Raw genomic sequence first — 23,533 nt, forward strand, 5'->3', positions numbered from 1 at the left:
TTTTTGCTGCTGCGCTGATTGAGTTATTTGTCTTCAATTTATGTTGTATGTGATGCAATATCACCAATTATTGGACGTCATTGCTGACAGTTGGCTGTAAGTAGAAGACAAAGTAATATATTGAATAAATTTGCAGAGGATTGGGAGAATAGCGTAGAGCAGCTTAATTTTAGGCTTAATTAGTTAGATCAAACTAGGAAACCAAAAGTCAAATATGCATTTATTTGCAACTACAAATCCTACAAATAATTCATGATAAATTTAGCTAATTTTCTATTGTCAACTTTATGAAAATGCCATTTTTAAATAGCTTTTAATCTCTGGCACAGCCAATGACAGATCATAACTATAACCATTCTACTGCATTATGCAAAAGTTTTTCGGGGACATTAGGAGAAATTGCAGACACGCCTTGGAGTCGTCGTCGACGTCGTGGTACTTTTTGCATCTAAGCCATAAAATGCAGCCGAGTTAGCTCAATAGCATTTTCATTTTCTACCAGGCTCACCGCGTCGTTGTCTGGAAAGTCAGCAACTTTCTATGCAAGTTGTCAGCACTTTTCATCGGCCAACGAGTTCTGACTTTTGCTACGCTTCCTTTTGGGTGCGGCGACTGCTCAGCGAGAGGGGGATGCGAGGCAAGAGAGGGAAAGGTGTCTGCGAGTCGACTTTTATGAAATATTAGCGAGCAACTTATGCGCATAAATCTTGTGGCGAGCGAGTGTTAAATAAACTGGCAGCAGCCGCAAAAGTTTTTTATGAATTACGCACCAAAAAATTACAAAAAAAAGAAGGAAAAGAAAAACACAAAGACGATTCCCACGCCAAGGTGTTGCAGCAGAAGTCACAGGCTGATTTGCATATTAAATCTCTTAAATAGCGCGTTGTGCTGGTTAAGTGTCTGGCGCATTTAAATTTCCGCTAATTTGCACTTGCAAATTTAAATGCCTTCAGCGCACACAATTTTTCATTGCCTACTTTTTGGCTGCCGCGTTAAAATATGCCCAGTGGCGTTTCACATTTTCCATTGCCTACTTTTAGGGTCATCCTCAAATAACTTTCAGTAATAATGCATTTGCGCACTCAAGGCAGTAAGTTCATGGTATTCACCACACGGATCCATTAATAGCTCACTGCATGCATTCTATTTAAATTAAATATTTGCCCTTTGGCCAACACTCAATTAAGTAATTAACAAATTACAGGCAAATCTTCTGCCCTTTGCGAAAAGGGTAAAATGTCTGTCTGACTGTTTCACTACCGATTTGCATATGTGGTAAGCACAAACAAATGAAAAGACCTTCCTTCCTTCTCACTTACTCTCTCTCTCTCTCTTTCTCTACTTTTCCTGCACACAGCAGCAATTTGAACAATGCCCTTAACTAGCTGTAAAACAAATAATAAAAGCGAAGCGCAAACTTTTGAGGTTTCATACTGTCAACAAAAGTTGAAAGCTCACTGGCACACACACAAATACAAACTAAGAACTATATAAACACACACATACAGCTTGTAGGCCGCCATCGCAGTTTGGTCGCCAGTTCTTGGATCATATTTTACGCTTCAATAAAATTGGTGGAAAACAAGCAGAGTCAACTAACTATCCAATCGCAGCCTCTCTGTCGCTCTATTTTCACCGTCTCTTTCGCACCCATTTTCTCTCTCTCTGTATGGCAAAAACGGCAAAAAGCGAAAATTGTGAAAAATTCACTCCCGTGTGAATTATTAAGTTTCACATGGCCATTGTTGTTGTTGCTTTTGTTCCTGTTGCTTTTGCAACTCTGTCTACGTATGAGTGCGGGTGTATGTATGTGTGTGTGTAGGTGTGTGTATGTGGTTGTTTGTTTGTTTTGCAAAAAAATATAGCAAAAGGCAAACAAAGTTTTTAATAAACTTTCGCACGCCAGCCTCACTTGAGTGTGCTCCCTCCCCCTCCTTCTCTCTCTGTCGGTGCTCTTCATCAACTTTGCCTTCAGAATGTTTGCAGGTGCACCGCTTCTAAGTGGTGGGCGTGGCGCAGGGTACACAAATATGATTTCATTGTGGCAAATATTTTGATAGCACGCCGTCGCTTGCGGTTTCTCTAAAGGAGCTGTTGGAACGACAACAGGCACAGAGAATGAGGAAAGGTAAGGAAGGGGAAGAGGAGGGGTAAGCGGAGCACAAGGGCAGTTGGAAAGTACTTGGGGCCATCCGAATTGGAGCAGCCAGCGATGTCGTCGTCAAAGGCCAACAAGTTGTGAGGGAGCTGCCATTGTTGTTGTTTTTGCCCTTTTGTCGCCCACTTTTCACTCTGTGGCACTTTTAATGGGGCCAACGTCATCGAAGTTGGTCCATAATAGGCTTATGAAACGCTTAAATATTGTAAGGAGGAGCAACTGAACAAAATGAATGAGTGCTTTAATCGACTTAAGCCATAATTGAGTAGCAGTCTCTGATTTCCAACGCCAGGTGCAAAATGCAAACTTTTAATAAATAAAGAACGCATTTAATATTAAAGAACTGTCTGACATTTTAGTCCACATATTTAAAGAAGTTCTCGGTGAAGTTCACAATGTCATGGAGTTTATGACTTCTGCTCGATCCAATCATGTCACGTCACACTCGAGTTTTTTTTTTGCTTTACTTTCGCCTGCTTTTATAAGCTTCATTTAATTATATTGACAGTGTTTGCCTATTTTTTTTGGCAATTTATTTTTATGCTAGCCGCATGGCAACTCAAGTTAAATGCGTACCTGAAACTGGCTGTTCCCATGGGAAGTGCAAAAAAGGAAGTTACAAGGTATACATACATACATATATTGTAGGTTCCCAATAGGGAAACGAGACGCTCAAGTTAACTGTCATAAAAATGGAAAATAATAGCGAGCGCAGCATCAAATGCTGATAATAGTAGGAGCATGCCACCAGTTGGGGAAATCCAACAGCAGCAGCAGCAGCAGCTCTCCCTTCGTGCCACGCACAAAACTTTGCACATAAATTTAAAAGCAGGCATCGAGCAAAAAGAAAGAAGTATGGGAAAATGAGAGCGAGTGAGCGGAGACCGCATTGACTTTTAAGGCCACAAATGGTAAGCGAGGGTGAGGTCAGGGTTCATGGGGATTCAGGTTCACGTTCAGGTTCAGGATGGCAAAATGCGAGGAAGCGAAACAATCAAAGGTGAAAAACTTTGCCAACTATGCGAAAGCAAACAGGCAAAAAGTCAATATTAATATTCACTTAACAAGCGTCCAAAGGGAGCAGAGGGAACAGAGGGCAAAGGGAACGAGAGGGGATGGGATGAGGTAATACTGACAATGGCCAGGCAAATGCCAAGCAAATTGAAAATGCGACGAAAAACGTGAGACGCGCCAACTTTTCCACCTCAACGTGCCCGAGTGCGTTTATTTTTATCAAGATTAGCATTTCACTCGCCCCCCGCCGCTCTCTCTTCTATAGTCTGGGGTCTGGTCTCTTTCTTGGTTATTGGATAGGCAAACAGAAAAGGCAACAACAACAACAAAAAAAAGCGACAGACAATGCTGCAGATTCCATGCCCGATTCGTCGTCGAGAGTGAAGAGACTTCTGTTTCGCCTTTGAAGTGCGGCACGCACAAATTTCTTCTATGCCTCCGCTCACACAGATTTGCAATGCGCTGGTGAGAAGCGAGAAGAGACGACACCGTCAAAGATGAATTGTAGATGTCGTCGCAGAGGCAGTTCCTCACCTCCTTCCCTGGCATTAGTTGGACCACATAATTGAGTGTCTGCAAAAGTTTCAAGTGCTGTTCTGTGGCAATTTGGCAAAAGACATTGCTACAAAATGTTGCCGCACCCATAATTAATGCAATTGTTGGCCGAGTTCTGTTGCTGTTGCAGCTTTCTGGTCAATTGTTGAAGAGGACTTCAGTTGTGACAGTTCTAAATGCAAAATTGTGTTCTTTTTGCCCGAGTTGCGTGTTTCGAGTGTGGCAAAACACAACAAGCAAAAATGAACTACACAAAATGCGTTTAATAACTTGCCATTTTAATTCAAAATTCTAACAAACAAACGATATTTATAATTGCTCTAGATATGCATGTTGTTTAGTCCTTGTGGCATTTTCAGTTAAACACTTCGATAAACTCGAAAACTTTATTCGACCATAACCTGGTGCAATAAAAACCAGTTGAGCATCGCACCCAAAAAAAAGAAGAAAAGAATAAAAGATACCATCACCATGAAACTGAGAGAAATGTGAAGCTAAATGACAAAAACTGCAAACTGCATATAAAGATAAAATATTTCATTTGCCAGGCAATCGTCTAGTTGTTCGCTCCCCTCCTTTCTCTCTCCCTGCTCGGTCATCCATCCATTGTGCACTTAATGCAATTGTCGCATTATTTCGGGCCCCGTCCACTTGGCTGGCGAAACTCTGCTCCTGCTTCGGCGATATATATTTTTAAATACCTAGTCCGCGTTCTTGTATCTATTTTATTACGTTTTTTTTTTTTTTTGGTTTTTATTTTGCCGCATGGCGTCTGTTCCACTGCTTGCTGCACGTTGCACGTTGCATGCTGCCTGGTGGCTGGCGGCTGGCTGCATGTTTGCTACTGCCACGTCTGCCACGGCGTCTGCAACTCCGAGACAGCTTTAGATATTGTGCTCCCCTCTTTTAAAATTGTTGTTGCTGCTGTTCGTGTTTTGGCTCGTGGCTGCTTATTAAGCCATTTGAAGAGGCGCTGCCGCATTTTGTGGCCTGTTCCCTGCTTTCCCGTTTTGCCACTACAACTTATACCCTGTAGTCTCATAAACTTCTGCTGTATATTACAAGACATATATATGCAAAGTAATCAGTTGCAATTTCAGTTAAGGAATGACATAAAAGCTGGCAATCATAATAAAACATTTGACATGTATAGACAAAAAAAAAACAATAAATATAATATAAGAAATGTGAAATGTAAAATGAGGACTAAGAGCTGAGAACTGAGAAATAATGAACTAAGAACTAATAACTAAAAACTAAGAAGTAAGAAGCGTGAAATATGAAATAAAAAATTAGAAAGAGTAAATAAGGAAATAAGAAATCACAAAGATACTTGCTTATTTACTTTGACATATCTTTTAAAATTGTATGTTCCATATGTCTCAATAACAAATTATTTAAAAAAAACCATAAAATTCATTTCTGATTTACATATTTTCTACAGGGTATCTCGCGCTTCTCACTTATTCCTGCTTTTCCGCTGCAGATCAACCGCAGCGCAAATATAAAGAAAACAATACAACAAAGTGCACATGGCAAATGAAAAAAGAAAAATGTTTGCAGACACTGGCACATATGTGCTTAGTTTTCTATTTTCCCAGGCAGCTTCAGCGGTCGTTTTCCAAGTCGTTTTGTTTGCGCTCGTATATCTCAGCCAATAGTCTTGAAGTGACAGACAAGCATGAGTTATAAGCACTAAAAATATTTGGCAGCTAAGATTTATTATTTGAGAACTATATACAAAAGTATTTTAAGCAAGTCTTAGTTTAGTCAAAAATTGTTCTCTTAAATTTAATTATTTATATTTCAACTACATTGCTTAGCTTTTGCTACTAAAATCTTTATTTTGTAGCTTGTCACAGTAGCAAAAAATATTGCTGAAATAAATAATTGAAATTGCGAAAAATCGTTTTAATTTTAAATGATCTATTTCATCTATAAATGTTTTTTTCTGTGTTCAGCTTTAGCTACCAAATCCTTCATTTTGTACCTTGTCACAGTAGTAAGAAATGTTTTGAAAATAAACTGTGAAAAGTTCTCTTAAATTTTAAATGAACTATTTCATCTATAAATGCTTGTTTCTGTGCTCAGCTTTAGCTAGTAAAATCTTTATTTCGTACCTTGTCACAATTCTCATACGCCACGTTGGACGCTTGTGACTTCTATCGATTTTTGCTGGCAGCTCAAAGCAACAAAATAAAAGGAGTCGAGTACAACGCACTTTGCGTTCTGGCTGCTGCCAACGAAAATACAAAAAAAAGGGAAGCAAGCAAAGACCAAACATAGAAGTCAAGCAGAAAAAAAAGAAAAAGCTTTAGGCCACTGGCACAATAATTTGGCACGCAAACCTTTTTTTATTCGGACGCCACGGCAATACATTCACATGCAGGCAAGGGTTGTGCTTTTTGGGTGGTTCTTGTGTGTGTGTGTGTGGAATGGAGTGAGCACATAAAAAATGAAGTGAAATACATTTTTGGAGCCACTGGCGGCGCGCATTAAAAATTCGCCAAAGCCAAAGCCAACACAATGTTCCGCTGCCAGGGACTGGGACACAATGGCGCCATAGCCATTGCTTGTAATGGCTTGACTTTGGCTTAGGGATTGCCCATGGAGTTAAGGAATTGGAGTTGGGGCAGGTCACGCGGCATGGTCATAGTTTCTGTGTTTGCCATCTTTGCTGTGTGTGTGTGTGTGTGTGTGTGTGTGTGTGTGTGGATAAACATATAACAATTAGAGTGCTTTCCACAGTTTTTAGTTTTTAAGTCTCTGAACTGCATCCCTGGGTAATTTTTGTTCTTCCCCTTTTTTCACATGTGTGTGTGTGTGTGAGCTAGTTAAATATTTAGCTAGATCTTCGTTTTTAATTTATTTCGAAAGGGTTTTATCGCCCAAGCTGCGAGTGCGACTCCGACTGCGACTCGAGTCGCTGCTATGCAAATGAGCTCTGCGAAATGGGTCAAAGTTTAATGTGGGGGCGTGCTCCTGAATGGGCGGGACGGAGAGGGTTGTAGCACTTATTTACGACCAACCCAGCGAAATTCAGGGAATTGAAATTCTGACTGGCAAACGTGTCTGGCATGCATATAGTACTATATACATATATACTTTTCCCTATACTAAATCGTTGTGGTCTAATTTTCGTAATCTCTACATTTTGGCTTGCATAATACTTTGATGTCAGTTGCAACAGCATCTTTAAGAGCCACGACAGAAATTATGAATATCAAAGGGGGAAAAACAGTATTTGACACTTCTATTATCGTGATTTTGTAAGCACATAAATAAATTGAGCAAATGAACAGAACAACATCTAGAAATCCCGAGAATTTAACCTGCTCTCATAAATTTTCGACATCAAATGCAACAAATGCTCATTAATATGCCAGACACACCAAAATGGAGAAGGGCGGAGAGGGGTTGGAATGCGTGGAACAAATGAAAAAAGAATGAAAAAGAAAAACACGAGGAAAACAAACGACTGGGCAAATGAATATAAAATTTATTAATTGGCAGCTAAATAAGTCGCTGGAATTTACACGTTAATAATTTTATTACCAAGCTGCCAGCATGACAGGTGGGCGTTGGGGGAAGAAGGAGAAGGGGGCGTGGCATGCGACAGCTGCTTACAACGAAAATAAGAACAAAGCAAAGACATTTTCAAATTTCACTTTATCACAAAATGTGGAAATAATGAAAAATGTGAAATGTGTTGCCAAAAGGGCGACAGCAGCTTTGGCTAATGTTCTCTGCAAGAGGAGAAAAATAGGGAAGGGGAAAACGTGGAAGTGGAATGCGAGGAATGAGTTTTTGTTGTTGGAAAATTTAAATAAAATGTATAAAATGCACATAAAACATGCACAAAACTATTTTTAGACAGTCGTCGCCCAGACAGATGTTGCCCCTGGAATCGATAAATTATAATCACTTCAGGGTAGGAGATAACGTATTTATCTTTTTGAGAGGGCATTCTAAAGGGGAGGGAGCAGGGAGGAGTATTGAAATTGAAGTGGCAAAATGATGCCGAAAATTAAAGCAATGCGCGTTTAATTTTTTCCCTTCCTCATTCGCCGTTTATTTCCAGCTGTTGAACACAATTTAAGTTAAGTGTTTTACTTTCAAGACACACACAAAGACACGCCCCTTTTTTGGGGGCATGCCACCCCCCACAGCGCAGCGTTCCGCCTCCGCACATTGGCAGGCAACCAAAAGACAAACAGAGAAAGATTAAAGTGAAAGAGAAAGAGCAAAATTCATTGCCTTTTAATTGCAGTTGGCAGTTGATACGAACAATTTTCGACAGAATGTGAAATACTTACTCCTCTGCATATGTGTGTGTGAGTGTGTGCTTCCCGACTTTTCCCCCATACATAAATTCAACTGTTAATTGAATGCAGGCACTTGAAAAATGGGCAGACTATTGGAGCTGACTGGGCCAATGGCAACCTGTTGAGTCCACTGAGTGATTTATGGAACTTTTATCCACAGACTTGACAATGCTGACTCTGCAGCTCCAAAGAAATTTGGGGAATTCTCTTGATGCGTGATGCGAGAAGGCAATCGAAGTATTTGCTTTGTATGCACATATGCGATAAATATTAAAGAAGTCAAGTTATAAAGGAAATAACTCACTTTACGATAGTAAGAGATGTGAAGTTTTCAGAAACAAATATGCTTTATAGTTGATAATTATAAGTTTAACCAACATCTTCGAGATCCTTTTTTAATGAGGAACATATTTTGAGCTTTCTAGTATTTTATTTTACTTCAACTTCTGGTTATGAGAAAGACTTCCATTAAAAAAAAAACTAAAAATAAATATCGCTGCAGAATAAAATTACAGTATATATATTATAAATTTATGAATATATAATATAATACTATACATTTAAAATACTTTTTACTATTTTTTAGTTATTAAGTATTATTCTTCATTATGCACATACATTTAAGCGAAATTTTGAATTCAAATACAATAATAAATATGTTTGCTTAGTAAAAAAAATAACAAACTTTTCGTCGAATCTGTAAGAACACAAAATATGGAAAAATGCCTGTTCAAAATGCCCAAAGTCGAGCCCATTGAGTTGACTGTTAATAGACAGGGGAAAGAAATCAACTTGTTGTCCCTGGCAGCGCAGTTTCCCCAGCTGTTCCGAAAACGTAAATACCCAAGGACAAACGAATCAATAAATTACGAGTAGTCGCCCATCGTTGGCAGCAGGAGGAGCAGCAGCAGATGCCAAAGCCATCAAATAAATACCTTTTGTAAAAATAACTCTCACAAAATCAATGAAAATCAATGAAGTGCCTAAAAAGTGTCCCCTAACTGGCAGCATTTTATTTTATGTTCGGCTTTGAAATGGCCAAAAAAAATAGCAGATGCCTGACAGAAAAAAAAGGCAGTCTATGTTCGGGTATGGCACCTAAAGGAGCCTCGCAGTGGCTCATAGAGAAGGAGAGGGAGTAGAGAAGGGATCGTACTTTATCCATTTTTGTTGCTGGTAATTGAATTATATTTACGCATAAAATTTATTTATTCATGATTTACACAGCATTCAGGCCAATGTGAAGCCAAAGCACGTAAATGTAATTTAAATTCATTTAACCGAAAGTCGCCAATCTGCCAGACTGCCAACGATGTCAGCGTTGTCAGGCAACACACACAGACTTTTGTTTTGACCAGCAAATAAATATGAAAAATAACGAAAGTTAAGTAAATAATGGGCAAAGAATCAAGTTTGTCACCCTTTTAAATTGCACAGGATTAGCTGAAGAAAAGGCAAACAAAGTTTGAGCTTAAAGCTGCCTTAATGCCTATGGCAAATTAGTTTTTTCCATGCTGCACTTGTTGCTGCCTAACGCTGTTGTTTGGCTAGTTAATGGACTTTAATAAAAATTGATGTAAAAGTACACCGTAAGAAGATTATGGTGTGCAGTAAGAGAATAATAAAAAGAGATTTCAATGCATTTTCCTTATACTGAACTTTTTGCACTGCCCAGCAAGACTTCTTTTTTCAGTTCTCTTATTTTTTGCGGAAATGGAAGAAGTTTTTTGCAAATGGTTTTTCACCTGGTCGTCGCATCGGTTCGTTGAGCGCATTTCCGTGTTGCATTAAATTCCTATCAGTTTTAAGGACAGGAAATTTGATGGCAAATGCTTTAAACTCCCAGCTACAAATTGGGTTTATGTGTGATTTCCGCTTGGTAATTATGCCATGCAGCCTGTGGCTTAAAAAAAAAAAGACTAAAAGGGAATGCAACTTACCTTTTTCTACGTTTACTATATGCGTTGCTGACTGCTCTAAATCTCTTGTTGGCAATTATGGCATAGCTCTGGAAAAAGAAAAAAAATAAAACTGGGTTAGCAATGCTAATTGAATTTTGAATCAGAGTAGGAAAATATATTTATATTTAATTGGATTAGAATGTACTCGTATTTAATAAAAGTAGACCGCAAAATTGCGTTCGATATGTTACTCATTCGATTTGAGCATAGTTAAATGAACTAACCAGAAATAAGTCTGTGCGCTGGCAACTTACTTGCTTACAAGTCAACTTGCTACGTACTTTCTGTTTGGGCTGTCAGCAAAGTTTTCATCGCTGTCAACTGTGGGAACAACTCAACTAAGCAGCAGCGAGGCAACAAGCCAACAAGGCGGCAGCTAACAAGTTGCATGTGCAACGCGCTGCAACACGATGGCTGATACAGAAGTGGCAACGCAACACGCATATGCTGCCAGGGCTGCAGAGTCAAGACAAGCGTGAACAATTAAATTGTTTATTAAAATCAACTGTTGACGACAAAATACATAAATATCAGACTCAAAAGAACAAGTTCTTTATAATGTTTACTGCAGCCCTTGTTGCGGCTTTTCATCAGTTCAATCTGCGGCCTCCTCCAACTTTTCTTTTGCAAAAACTTTCAATAAAAACCAAATTTGCAATTTCAATTCAAATGCACTCCACACACACACACACACACACACACACACACACACACACACACACAGACTTTATACTGCGACTTGCCACGCACTAATCGGTAAATCAAATGTCAAGTTGCTGTCGGTAGTTTCGCCTAAGCAGAACATGACGCACGTTAACCTCAATGCAAGAAGCGAGAATCAAAAACCAAATCTAAGTAGTTGCCGCATGAAGACATGGACTTAAGTTTGGTTTCCGTTTTAATTTGTTTGCGTGCTTGTTTGTTGGAGTTCGAGGTCAGATCGAGTGTACGCAATATAAATTACTCATACGCCGTGTTGTGCGATTAGAATCGCATGCCGTTTTAATTTCAGAGCTCTGCACATGCATCATTAAGGCAAGAGTGTATCAACGAGTATGCCACAAAATCACAGCTCAGCTCGGCTCAATGCAAACACACACACACACAACTCGAAGAGGCAACGTTGCGTATACTTGATCTTGTTACACACAGATAAATGTCAATTTATTTGCCACACTACAAAACACTAAGCCGACGGCGGCCTTCACCAACAGCTCTAGTACTCCCTACATTCCCCTCTCCCACCTCTTCCTGCACCATTCCCTTCGCCTCTCCCGCTCTCGCTGTCTTTCCTCTTCCCTCTGCGTCTGTGTGGGCGTCTGACGCATGACGAGATGTAATCGATAAGCACTGAGGCTTGACACAGCTTGACTGGTTGGCTGCCTGCCTGACTGACTAACTGACTTGACTGTCGACTGTCTCTTGGCAATTTCATTAAAATTGTTATTTCCCATTCTACTTCCTTCGTTCGTTCGTCAGCCTGCAAATTATACAGAAATTTATGCGCTCTACAAGTTTTTAATGAGTATTATTCTAATTAATAATTGCCGCTTATTATAATTGCCAGGCTAAAGCGTCAATTTCAAGTGTTTGCCAACTTTTAGGTCATGAGGGAACTAATGAAACGTATTAAGTGATTAATATTTAAATATATTTAATTTGCACCCGAATATGTTTCAATATAAAAATAAATATTAAATCGTAAAGTGAAGAAAATGTGACACTAAATAATGTGTGTTTAAAGATGCCTTTAATATTTTACACATCACACATTCAGTTGGGCAATAAAGCGCACATTGAAAAGCATTTGAAAAAGATTGCGTTTTGTTGTTACCAATTTATTTGCCACCTTTTCAACCCTCTGTCTGGGCTTTGTCTGGGCAACAGCTCAGGTGCATTTTACACGCTTTTACTTATTTTATGGTTTAGAATTGCCCGAGTAAATCCAAATGCTACATCATTTTCAGCTGGCCACAAATAATAAAAAATACAACAAAAAAAGGCAATGAAAATTGAAAACGAAAGTTAAAATGCAAACACAAAAGCAGTCGATGTTGCGGGAGGGAGACGAAACCGAAAGCGTTTGGTGAATATTATTTTTATGTGCGAAGGCGGGAAGAAGGAGGAGAAATGCTTTCACTGCTTCAACGATGTCCTGCGGCTGGTGGTCACAGCTGGAACTTCGCTTCCGTTGGCAGAGTCGCCGCTGGCAGCCTTGAATGCCACACAGAGAGAGAGAGCGAGTCAGTCAATAACGTCAATAGACGGCAAATAAAAATCGCTTTTATGGGTGTGGAGACATTGAACGTAGCATTTTTCGATTTGCGCTTTGTTTGTTGCCAATGCCAATGTCTGCGGTGGACAAAAGGGCTGAGCTGAGACTAGCTTGTGACTGAAACCGAAATGAAATGAAAGCTAAAACCAGCCACGCAGCAAAAATGCTGAGCTGGGGGAAAGGAAAATGAGGAAAGGCTAGCCAACTATTAATATTGAAACTGTGATTGCTGCTAAATCCTTTCACGCTTTGTTTTTCTTTCAATTCCAAATGCCAGTCACAGCTCTCTGTAGCTCTCGACCGGAAACGGAAATCGGCTGCCCTAACGAGCTGCCCCCTAGTCAAAGTCAAACCTTTTGGTAAAAGCCGTGGCTACAAACCAAAGTCAAAGTCAGCAGACAGTTTTTGATTGTTTGACGTCTGGTTTTCGCATTTCTCTGTTTTCTCTATTTCGATTCGAGCTTCTATTTGCTTTGTGCCTTCTTTTTCTTATTTCTTTAGCTTTTCAATTTTGCGGCATAGCCAATTATTTTAGACAAGTAATTGCCAGAAAAACGGCGCAGACAAATTGTTTGGGGAGCAAATCCCTCAGCCAGTTAAGACAGCGACTTGGATAACTTTTTCGTCTCGACCATTTCCCATCGGCTATTTCCAACTAATTTCAGAATCATAACTCGACTCCTCAAACCATTTTAGGTAATCTGAGACTCATTGCTTCTGTGGCGCCACAGTCTTGCGTATTTGGTTACTCTTTTTGGTCTCTGTTCTCCAAGTGTTTGACACACGGAAGCCGCTTAAGCGCCCTCTGATATAAAACATGAACGCGGTATTGGATTTCAGTTCTATATGGAAAAGAGAGAGACACGAGTGCTGACATGACTGTAGTTCAACTTGCTCACAGCTTATTGTCATATAAGACACTTGAGAAACTCGCAAGCAAAAACTGCGGGGGCGAAACTTTAGAACTTCTAGAGTGAAGAGCAGGCATAAGTGGAGGCAGTTGCATGTGCGGCTCATTTGCTGTGATTTGCTTAAATGAAGTGACTGCTAAGAGGCTTTCGAATTGCCCTTGTTGAAAGGGTGTTGACAAAGTTAAGAGCTAAATGTTAATAGCTTCAAAATTGCATAATTGTTGAGCTTTCACATGGATTATGGCAAAAGCAGAAACATTTCAATTAGTTCATTTAATTCCTCGAGAGAAAAAGCTGTGAAGGCAACAAGTTTTTATTTGTGCTTTTAACTTTTAACTTGCTGTCATGCAAGTTTCAATTAGGGATAAATATGATTAAAATGATTTTGCCTATTATTCTCTGATGTGTTTAAGACAAGAGCATTTACAAAATGTATTTTGTTTGTATTAAAAAAAGTTGTTAATAAAATTTGTGTAGTTTTTGTTTGCATTCTAGTTACATTAATTTTCCAACAAAATATTTATAATATCAATGATGTATATCAATTTTACTTGTTTACATTATTTCCTTTTATAATATTATTTAATTTAGACATTTTTGTTGCACGCAAAATAGTTTATGCTACACAATGAGATCCATCGTTGTATTTGGCTTCATTTATGCAGATTATTCGCCTACAGTTTGTTTACTTGATTGCATCTGCGTTTTTAGTCTTTTGATTGGAAGTGAATAGCAACTGTCATTTAATTAGCTTATTTACTCAGTCTCATTAGTTGTTATTACCGTGCATTCTCCTATCAAATGTCCCAATTAGTGGCCTACACATTTCCCCCACTTCCAGAGAGACATTTATGAGTCTTTTTTACCCGGCAATTGTAGACGAACTAATGAAACTATTTATAGCCGTGACAAAATAACAAAATGGTAAACAAAACAGGGAGAAAAACAAGTTAACAGTGCTTCGTTTTTATTGTTGTTGCTTGCTGTTGTTGGTTGCTTGCTGCAGCTTTAATTTGAAGATGCGTTCACGACGGACGCTGAGTTTTAACAGCTCATTAACATTCGCTACACGGCAGGAGACATGACAGCCACGAGGGGAGAGATGGAAGAGAAAGAGGGAGGAGGCAAGTTGCAGATGGACGACGACATTTTTGACGTGGCCCGGGCGCGCGCATCTTTCAGAAGCTGCTTAAAAGCCACTCCACGAGCAGAGATGTGCCCAAATGTATATTTAAATATATGTTTCTCTGTTTGAGGGGGTAAAAGCCCAAAGTGTCTGGCCGTCTAAGTGTCCGACTGTCAGGCTGTCAGTCAACGCGCCACTTGCGCTCAATCAGCGCGGCGACCACGTCAAAATGTTGTGGCAAGGCAAAGCGAGGTGCAGCCGCAGAGGAGGGAGAAGGGGAGGAGGCGACATGCTGGAGCCTTGTGGGCGAGTGGCTTATCACATAACTCAAATCGACAGTAGCAACATCAGCAGCATTGCAGCAGAACCTAATGAAGTGTCTCAAAGTAGCTGTTAATAAGGGCTTCGTTTTTTTTTATAGCCAACATTAAAGTTTTTATGCCTTTAAAGCGAGTCGGGAGAAAAATGAGAAAAACCTTAGAAGAGACAACGAGCAAATGCCAAAAGCTTGTTAGCGGGAAAAACGCTGCAGAAAAAGCCATTTACATTTTGGCTGCCAACTGTCGACTGCAATGTAGAGATTGGTTGGAGAGTGCTGAGTGTGGAGAGTGGAGAGCAGCGCACATCAATCAGTCGCACTCGGCAGCATTAAAATGGTAATTTAAAACCACGCGAGAGCAAGAGAGACTGACTCCAATTGGAGCTTCAGTGGAAACTGCGAGGCGAACTCATCATGCCGACGTTTTAATGATTGGCCAGCGGCGTCTTTTTTAGCGAGAGAGCGAGCGATGCAAATGCAAAAAGCCAGCTACCATTTCTCAGTCCATAATCTGGGCAGCCTGCGGCCAAGTTCAGTTGAGGCAAATGCCGTAAATCAAGGTTGCAACACCTAAACTCAAAGGCAAGGTACAAAAGTGGACTGAGAGACTGAGATTGGGAATGGGAATGGGTTGGGCCACGTAAAGTGTTTTGAGAAATGTCACCCGTGGGGCGTTTTTGTCATTTCAAAAGTGTTCAATCAACTGTCAGCATCGTCAAGCAGCTCTTGCGTCCATACAGACGACGATTGAATATCTGGCAAAGTGGACAGTCAGCTCAAAGGCTAAAAGTAATTTGAAACTGCAGCAAATTCAAATGCGTGTGTGTAGGGGCAAGCAATTACTCAACATTAAATTGCGGCTGTAAATCAATAAAATGTGAGAGAAGACTTTGAGCATTGGAATTATAGGAATTTAAGCAGTTAAATAAGACAGCTCTTACTTTCCGGCGACCTTCTAGCTGTAATGTCAAGGCACATGTCGCACAGTCAAATGAAAAGTTGTCCCCTTCAAGGAAAAAGCAGGCAACAGACATTGCAGCAACACCCACTAAACGACATCAGGCAGCCAGAATGCATTTCCTGTATGCTTTACACTCACTTCCGTTTCTATTTGATGTCCTCCTCCTTCTGACTGCTCCTTAGCTACGACGTAGGTGTGAAGTGAAATTTCTGGAGGCGCTTGGCGAAAATGTTCTTTGCCTCCCTTTTCATGCATGTCTGTGCTGCATGCCCCATGCCCCATGCCTCTCATGCCACTTGCCACTTGACTTGCGGCGTCTGGTTGACAGGCGACAGCGCTCAACACAACGTCTTTTCATATTTCTTTTGGGCGTTGACATGATTGCTTATAAATGCAATTTTGTATTTTGTATATGGTATCAACAACAACGTCATCATCATCTCGAGCGGCAACTTAATCATCGTGTTTGTCTTGCGACTGCGTTCGCTTTTAGTGTTTTTATTGCTTTTGATTATTGTTATTACAAACAGATTTGATTTCAATGTGAATGCACTTTTGAATGTCATACAGTCTTTTGACTATGCTGAAACTGAAACTTTATTTGCCTGCTTGCTGCTGCCTTGGGGCTAGATTGGCTTTCGTGCATCGTGTATCTAGTATCGAGTAAATATTCAATTGCAAATTTGACAAATTGAAAATGAACATTCAAAAATTGTGTGTGTATTTTTGTCTGACAGCTTAAATTGAATTTACTCTTGCTAGACAACTCTCAACTTTTTGTATACTTAACGATTTATGATAAACAATAACATTGTTTCTTCACTGTTGATCTTTAATATTTTAAGGTTACTCAGAATCACTTTAATAACATGCCTTGTAATCTTTTGTTGATTTTTATACTCGGTAGAAGGGTATTATAACTTTGTGACGGGATGAAATGTTATTGATAGAAGTAGACATCTTCGACCCCGTAAAATCATGCCATGTTCGTTTGTTTGTCTGACTAACTGTATAAACATTTAGATTTCAGAGACTATAGGAGACAATTTACCAAATATACATTTAATATACCGAATAAACACTTTGGTATATTTCAGTATATTTTGGTATATTAGGTTGGTATGATATTGTTGATAATGATAATAATTTTTTGACAATATACCAAATATATATTTAACATACCAAATAAACATTACGGTATATTTCAGTATTTTTTTGGTATTTTAGTTTGGTATTATTTTAATTAGAACCATAGCGCTATAATTGTTAATATACCAAATATACACTTAATATACCAAATAAATATAAAGGTATTTTTTTTTTGGTATATTGATTTGGTATGCTTTCTTTAAGAACGGATTCGGGTATATCACAGTCGAGTTCACTTCATTGTAGCTTTCTTATTATTATTTATTCAGCCATAGATCCATATCTATATATGTAAATCGCTTGGCGTCTCAGCTTAACAAGTTTCGTAATCGACTTGCAAACAATCTTTGGCATCTTTTCAGTTTTTCCTTCGCTTAAAGTCTCATCTTAAATTTGCATTATGTTCGTTGCTTGGGGGACTCATCACTCCCTCAATTTCTCTGTCTCGTACTTTCGCTTGGGCTTTGCGGCACACGCTGAAAATGCTAATGACCCACATAGTCATTAACTTGGCTGCGATAAGCGATGGCAAAAAAACAAAAAAAAAATAAATAAGCAAAAGTAAAAGCAGAGAAAAACGCGAAAAAAGTAAAGAAATTTTCCGTGTGTGCGCGCACGGAAATACATTCCGGGGAAAAGCGAGAGGCAAAAGGCAGAGGGGAGTACAACATAATAACTTTGACTCTGGCTTGGGGAAAGCAGATGGGGCAGGACAACATTATCAGTAAGGTTGGAAACCCTGGACACGGACACAGACACATACACGGACATCTTCTGACAGTCAGTCGCTCATCAAATTGCGAGCAGGCGTTGCAGGAAATTAAATAATTTCGTGTAATGAAAATAAAAACGCAGAGGGAAGGAAAAAGAAGCAACATGAGAAATTTTTAGGAGTGAGCTGCGTTAATGTTAATGCATTTGGTTAATGTCGAAAAACAAAACAAAGTCATGCACACTCACTCAGGCACACACACACACGCGAAATGGGTGCGTTGAAAATGAGGCAAACACTCAAAATGATTGTTATCATCCATCCCATGCCAAATGGGTGTGTGTTAGTGAGTGTGTGTGTGCTCCGACTGTGGCTACATATAAATATATTTTTTCCCACTCCCACTCTCCCTCTCTCTATCTTTCGCTGGCTTTGCCAATTTTTTTTGCCACGCCCCAGAAAGCACATAAAACAAGAAAATTATAGCATAAATTGAAGTGTGTATACACATACACACTCACACACATATCTATAAATATGTATACATATGTATATGTATTTGTTCATCTTCGTTTTCGTTGTTTTTTTTTTTTAATGTGTCCCCCCGGTGCAAATGTGCGCACATTTCAATTGAAATGGCAAACACGAATGCGGCTTACACTTCCTCTTCTTGTTGTTGTTGTTGCAACAGCAGACACTTTGGTGTAGGTGTGTAGGTGGCATGTTGTAGGTGAACTGCTGCGTCTGCCGCATATTTGATTTATATTGCCATTTACACTTGCTCGTTATTGTTATTGCCGGCAAAAACACAAAATACAAACACAAAAAACAAACCAAATAAAAACCACTTTGCGCTGGCGAAATTTCAGTTTATTTGTAACGCACAATGCGAGTCACAACTACAAACAAATCGCCTGTTGTTTTTTAGTCACAGCGATAGTCGAATACAGGATGTGATTATGGAAGTGATAGAAATTAGATTAGCAGTGGTTAAGTCGACAAAACATCTACAATCTTCCCATTACAAATCGTTGTTAATCATATAGACATATGCAACACAATTGTATTTTCATTATATTTATATAATATAAATACTTTTAATAGCTCTCCTAACTTTACTACTTTTTCAAATGTTGCAAATTTAAGTGACAGCATCTAAGATTATTTATACCCAATTCATAATAATATAATCTCCAACAGAACTTAAGGATATGAGTTTTTCCTGCGCAGTGCTGAAAACTTAATTATAATATTTTCTGCATAGTCGCCTTCAGATATTTTCGAAATAATTGGAATATTTTCTGAATACTATTTGTTATACTCTTATTATTCATCTCAGAAATGCTTGCTGACATTGCACGAATGTAAAAAGACAGCATTTAAGATTTATTTATACTTAATTCCCAACAAAAACAGAAGTATAATTAATATTAGATATGTCCTTAGAATGCTTTATCTATCTTTTATAGCTCATGAATATTTTCCAAATATGTGATACTCATATTATCTGCTTTACCACATGCTACGAGCTTATAAGGCAGCATTTCTTTATTTACTATAATGTAATATAATTGTTTGCACCACAATACCTAAAATTCTTTCTATTCCCCAATATTTAATATTGTATCATATAGGCATATTCTCTACATAAACATGCTATACTCGTATTATCTGCCTAGAATAGTTTTTATCACAAGTTCTAAATTTAAATGACAGCATTTAATAATATTTATGCTTAATTTACAATAATATAAACTCAAAATAGGAGTCAAAGCATTAACCTAAACACTCGTATGTGCAATTATATAGAGTAGTAAGTTATGCTCTGTTCATTACAATTTCCATGCCCAAGAGCAGACCCAACAAACGAATGTTATACTGACCACCATTTAAGGGGCTCGGCACGCTGTGGCCCCAAATGATTTGAAAATGACAGTCGTAATTTGTTTGCCAACACAACAAGCGGGAGAAGAAGGCACTGCACGAATGGGGCTGCTGTGGACGTGGCTGAGGCCACATCTGGCAGGTTGCCGCAGAGTCGAGGTCGGAGTTGGAGTCGGAGTCGGGGTCGGGGTTCCATTCCTGGCAAAGTACTGAAAAAGGCACAACATATGCGCACATTTTACATGGCTGGGGACTTGCATTGTGTTGGTGCTGTGCCCAAAGCCAAAGCCAAAGCCAAAGCTGAAGCCGTAGACGTGGTCGAAGCAGGAACTGGAGCTGGGCGACAATTAGACAAAAGCTCAACACCGGCAAACCGACAACCGGCAACTGGCAACCGACAACCGACGAGGCGACGATGCACGGGTCGCTTCAATTGCATGTCATTGTCAGGTTTGGGTTCTTGCAGGTTTTTTGTGTCGTCGGCTTTTATTATTTTGAAATTAAAATGCTTTCCCCTCCGCTGCCGCAGCTGCTGCTGTTTATGAGCTTTGTGTACACATATGTGCAATTTGCCAGCCAACCAATCCAACTCTCTCACTGTCTGTCTCTCTGTCTATGGGCGGTTTGTGGCAAGGTTGCGCTGCCTTTGGGGCGCGTAACGCATTTGTGTTGTTGCCATTTGGGGTCTGTGCATGGGCCTGGGCGACAAATGTGCACGTACGCATTTTTAATTGATTAAATATGAGAAAAAGCAACAAAGAATAAATGTACAAGGACATGTACCTAGTGCCTGCGAGAATGGAGAAACAGATGACAACTGGGTTGTTTCAATATTTGCCAACTGAAGGTTAGACTAGAGCTTAGCAAGAGGGTTAATGGAGGCTACACTAATGGAAATGTAAGTACTTGACTTTTGAATTTAAATAGCAAAAATCAGAGTACGAATTGTCTAACGAATAATGTGATTTAAATTTTAAATACCCAATACCATTGTAGATCTAAAAAGCGATATTATAAACAAAAAATTTGTATCTACAACAACCAAAATATTGGACTTTTAAACACATCAAAAATATGTTTAAATTTTAAATATATTTATTATTACCTAAAACTAAAAAAGTTTAATTGTAGTTTCAATGAATTTCTAGTACTAAATATAGTCAGTTCCTTTAAATTTAATATTTTAATCTATCTATACGTTTGTAAAATAAAAAATCAAGTAATTGCCCACTCAAATCTGTTTCTCATACATCTGATTTTTGTTAAACAATCTCTTTTATTTTGAAATTAAAACTATTTCCACACAATTCTCCATATGGAATTGCTCAATATTCGGAGCTAAACAAATGTGCCACATCAAATGGCAATTTGAAAGCGAAACGCAATTTGACATTTTGACAATTTGAGAGAAAAAACAGATGAACGAAAAACTTCGATGTAATCGCTCTGTAAATATTGAAATGAAAATATGAGGCAATATTTGTGTAAAGCAAGCTAACGGGCAAAATTTAGCCAACAAATTTATTGCGCACATATCAATGCCAAAAATTGTAATTCGACCCGCAGGCGGACGAGACCCAAAAAAAATCGAGATAAAAAAAACTGACATTTAAAAAAGCACTACAAAAAAAGAGAAAAATGTATTTTTAAACGAAATATGCGATACGAACGGAATAAACAAATTTTGTGTGCCCGCAGTTTGGTTGCAGTTTTGCAGTTTACATTTTGCAGTGATTGACTGACTGGTTGACTTTGACTTCCTGCCTGTCTGATGTATTTTTTATTTGATTTGGGATTTTTTTTTGTAACTTTTCTTTTTTTTGCATCTGTGCAGTGACAAATTTGCACTTAGCTGCGGCACTTGTTGAGAATCGTGCGCTGCATTTTTCTGGTATTGAATTTCAACATCGGATAGAGGACGACTGAATTTATAGTCGGCCTTTTATACCTATGTAATAAATTGCCGATGCCTTTGGCAAAAGCTGACGCCCATTTGGTAGCTTTATTTATTTGCGAATGCAAATACCCTTGAAGCATAAACTATATGATAGGCATATATCATTATAGGATAGAAGCATAAAGTATATGATTGGAATATATCATTATGACAGAAATACTGGTTTTTTATTAGTTATTCGCTTTGACTTCGCTGACAATAATTTATTATTCAAATTTAGATAAATGATCAATGAAATGACGTAAAACTTTCTAGTTTTAGGTATATTAAAATTAAGTATTTAATTTATGTAATGAATAATATTTTATACTAATGTGTAAAAATTATCAAAGAAATTTACTTTTTACATACTATACTAAATACAAATACTAAGTATGTAGTATATTATATTTATTAAGTGAATAATATTATTATTTCTTTAGGTATTTATCAGCAGAATCTATATCAAATTTTTAAGGGTTTATTACTTGAATATTAATCAATACTTCCAGCACACACTAAAAGTTCGCTTAATTTATGATTATATATTATGCTATAAACTTGAGCTTAACTCGAGGGTATTTCTTGGCACATTCAATGTCTTTTTGTCTCTTTTGGTTGGGGCAAAAAGTTTTGCGTTTCGCTAGTTTACACGAAAATGAATCGCATTAGTTCTGGCTGAGTGATTTGGCAATTGCGTGGGGCAGAAGGAATGGAAGTGAGGGGGAAACGCAGACAGTCAATAGGCAAGCATGTCTGGCAAATGTTGAGGTTTCTTTTAGTCAGAGTTGAGCAGTTTAAAGTGTCGCTAATTTCTGTGCAAATTACACCTGAGTGTGGGTGTCTGCGACTGTGACTGCGACTGCGACGAAGCTTTGTCTGCGGCTTAGGATTTGCTTTGATTGAACTTAATTAAGTTGCGAGTTTGCGTTCATGAGGGTTTCGGAATCACAGGTAGTAGATAAACAAACTCATTATATAGCCAAATACAAAAACAAAACGTCGTTAAATTCTTAGTTAACATTTTGACAATTTACGTGGTGGGTCATCCACTTTAACTAATTTCCCCACTGAGAGCAATTTTGAGGGGAATTTTGGGAGAACAGGAAACAGGAAATATTTCGTATGTTGGGAAAATCAATTTAAACGAAATGCTTTGGCACAAAACATTTAAGTGACCGACCGCAGAAACCTCTAAAAAGTTGTTGGTCTACAGAGAATGGCAAAGCAGAGTTGAAACAAATTTAAAACCATTAACTGACCAACTTTATGCAAAATTTATGAGCAGCATTGACGTCCTGTCTGTTTCTATTTCAGTATCTCTCTGTGTGTGTGTTTGTCCCTTAATGCTGTCATTGGTCTCGACTCGTGCAATGCTGAAAATATTGAGGTATTTTAAGGATTTAACAGCAGACCGCAGCCCGGTCGAGGCTTTGGGCTTGTTTGAATAAACAAAACTAAACAAAACAAACGCAAACACAACAGGATACAAACTAACCAATAAGCCATGCAGAAAGGGGAGCAAGAGAAGCACTCGAACTATTTTCCATTGGGTCTACAGTCGATGCTCAAATGCAAACAAATTGGGAGACTGGACTAGGCTGGCGATTTTTATGTTAGGGTAGCTGGATAGTTGGGTTGCTGACCCATTGTTGGACTTTGGGTCACAGCAATAAACTGTTTAATTTACACATGCACGAACATGTCTGCTACATGGGCTTGGAATCTGGTTTCCGTTTTGACTCCTGTCGATTGCCTTAAATATTTAATGATGGGAACCATGGCAGCCATCGCAGACATTCATTCACTGCAAGGCCATTTGAACAGTTTCCAATAAATTCAACGACATCAGCCAACTCGATTGGCCCTTTAAAAATGAAGTTGTTAGCAGGGCAAGGCATCAATTTGGCTATTTTGACTTCGAATTATGTACATTTTAGAGCAGAAACTTTTCGCTGTTTGACAACTTGTCAGCAGCGAGGCAGCCAGACTTTTGAGCCGACTTGATAACTTGAGCACTTGACGAGCGGTTGATTCTCGAGTGCCGGAAAGCATGAAGCATGGCTGACAAAACTGGGCCAAGAAACACTGTTGAACCTTCGAGCTGTTGACTGTTGGCAAAGCAGAGACGCAAGAAAATATACAAACTCAACAACTAAACAAGTTATATAATAAATACTTTAGATGGTTGTTCGACTTGCGTTCACTGGCAGTATTTAATTATAGAAAAATACAAAAATTACCAAC

The 23,533-nt window shown here is 38.7% G+C and overlaps 1 protein-coding gene across 2 annotated transcripts; it reads right to left on the minus strand.

Moving 5' to 3' along the window:
* Nucleotides 1-6: 6 nt before the first annotated feature.
* Nucleotides 7-16,379, minus strand: LOC132789291 (uncharacterized). 2 transcript variants are annotated; one of them, XM_060797216.1, is made up of 3 exons: nucleotides 15,744-16,379; nucleotides 9,993-10,060; nucleotides 7-94 (listed from the first exon to the last, which is right to left on the minus strand). In XM_060797216.1, exons 1-3 carry the CDS (start codon nucleotides 15,894-15,896, stop codon nucleotides 61-63), a joined length of 255 nt encoding a protein of 84 aa, XP_060653199.1. In that variant the 5' UTR covers nucleotides 15,897-16,379; the 3' UTR covers nucleotides 7-60. The 2 variants fall into 2 exon arrangements, with proteins under 2 accessions (XP_060653199.1, XP_060653198.1); XM_060797215.1 differs by lacking the exon at nucleotides 7-94 and adding an exon at nucleotides 8,798-8,987.
* Between the last annotated feature and the right edge of the window lie 7,154 nt (nucleotides 16,380-23,533).

Source organism: Drosophila nasuta, chromosome 3, assembly GCF_023558535.2.
Source record: "Drosophila nasuta strain 15112-1781.00 chromosome 3, ASM2355853v1, whole genome shotgun sequence".
In the NCBI taxonomy this organism is placed as follows: Eukaryota; Metazoa; Arthropoda; class Insecta; order Diptera; family Drosophilidae; genus Drosophila; species Drosophila nasuta.

Excerpts from the sequence above, each read along its gene's own strand:
- LOC132789291 (XM_060797215.1), bottom strand. The coding sequence starts at position 15,896 with ATGAGAGGCATGGGGCATGGGGCATGCAGCACAGACATGCATGAAAAG. Across the intron at positions 10,061-15,743 it reads GACATCAAATAGAAACGGAA|AGCTATGCCATAATTGCCAA; the intron begins GTGAGTGTAAAG and ends TTCTTTTTCCAG. Across the intron at positions 8,988-9,992 it reads TATAGTAAACGTAGAAAAAG|GTATTTATTTGATGGCTTTG; the intron begins GTAAGTTGCATT and ends TTTTTACAAAAG.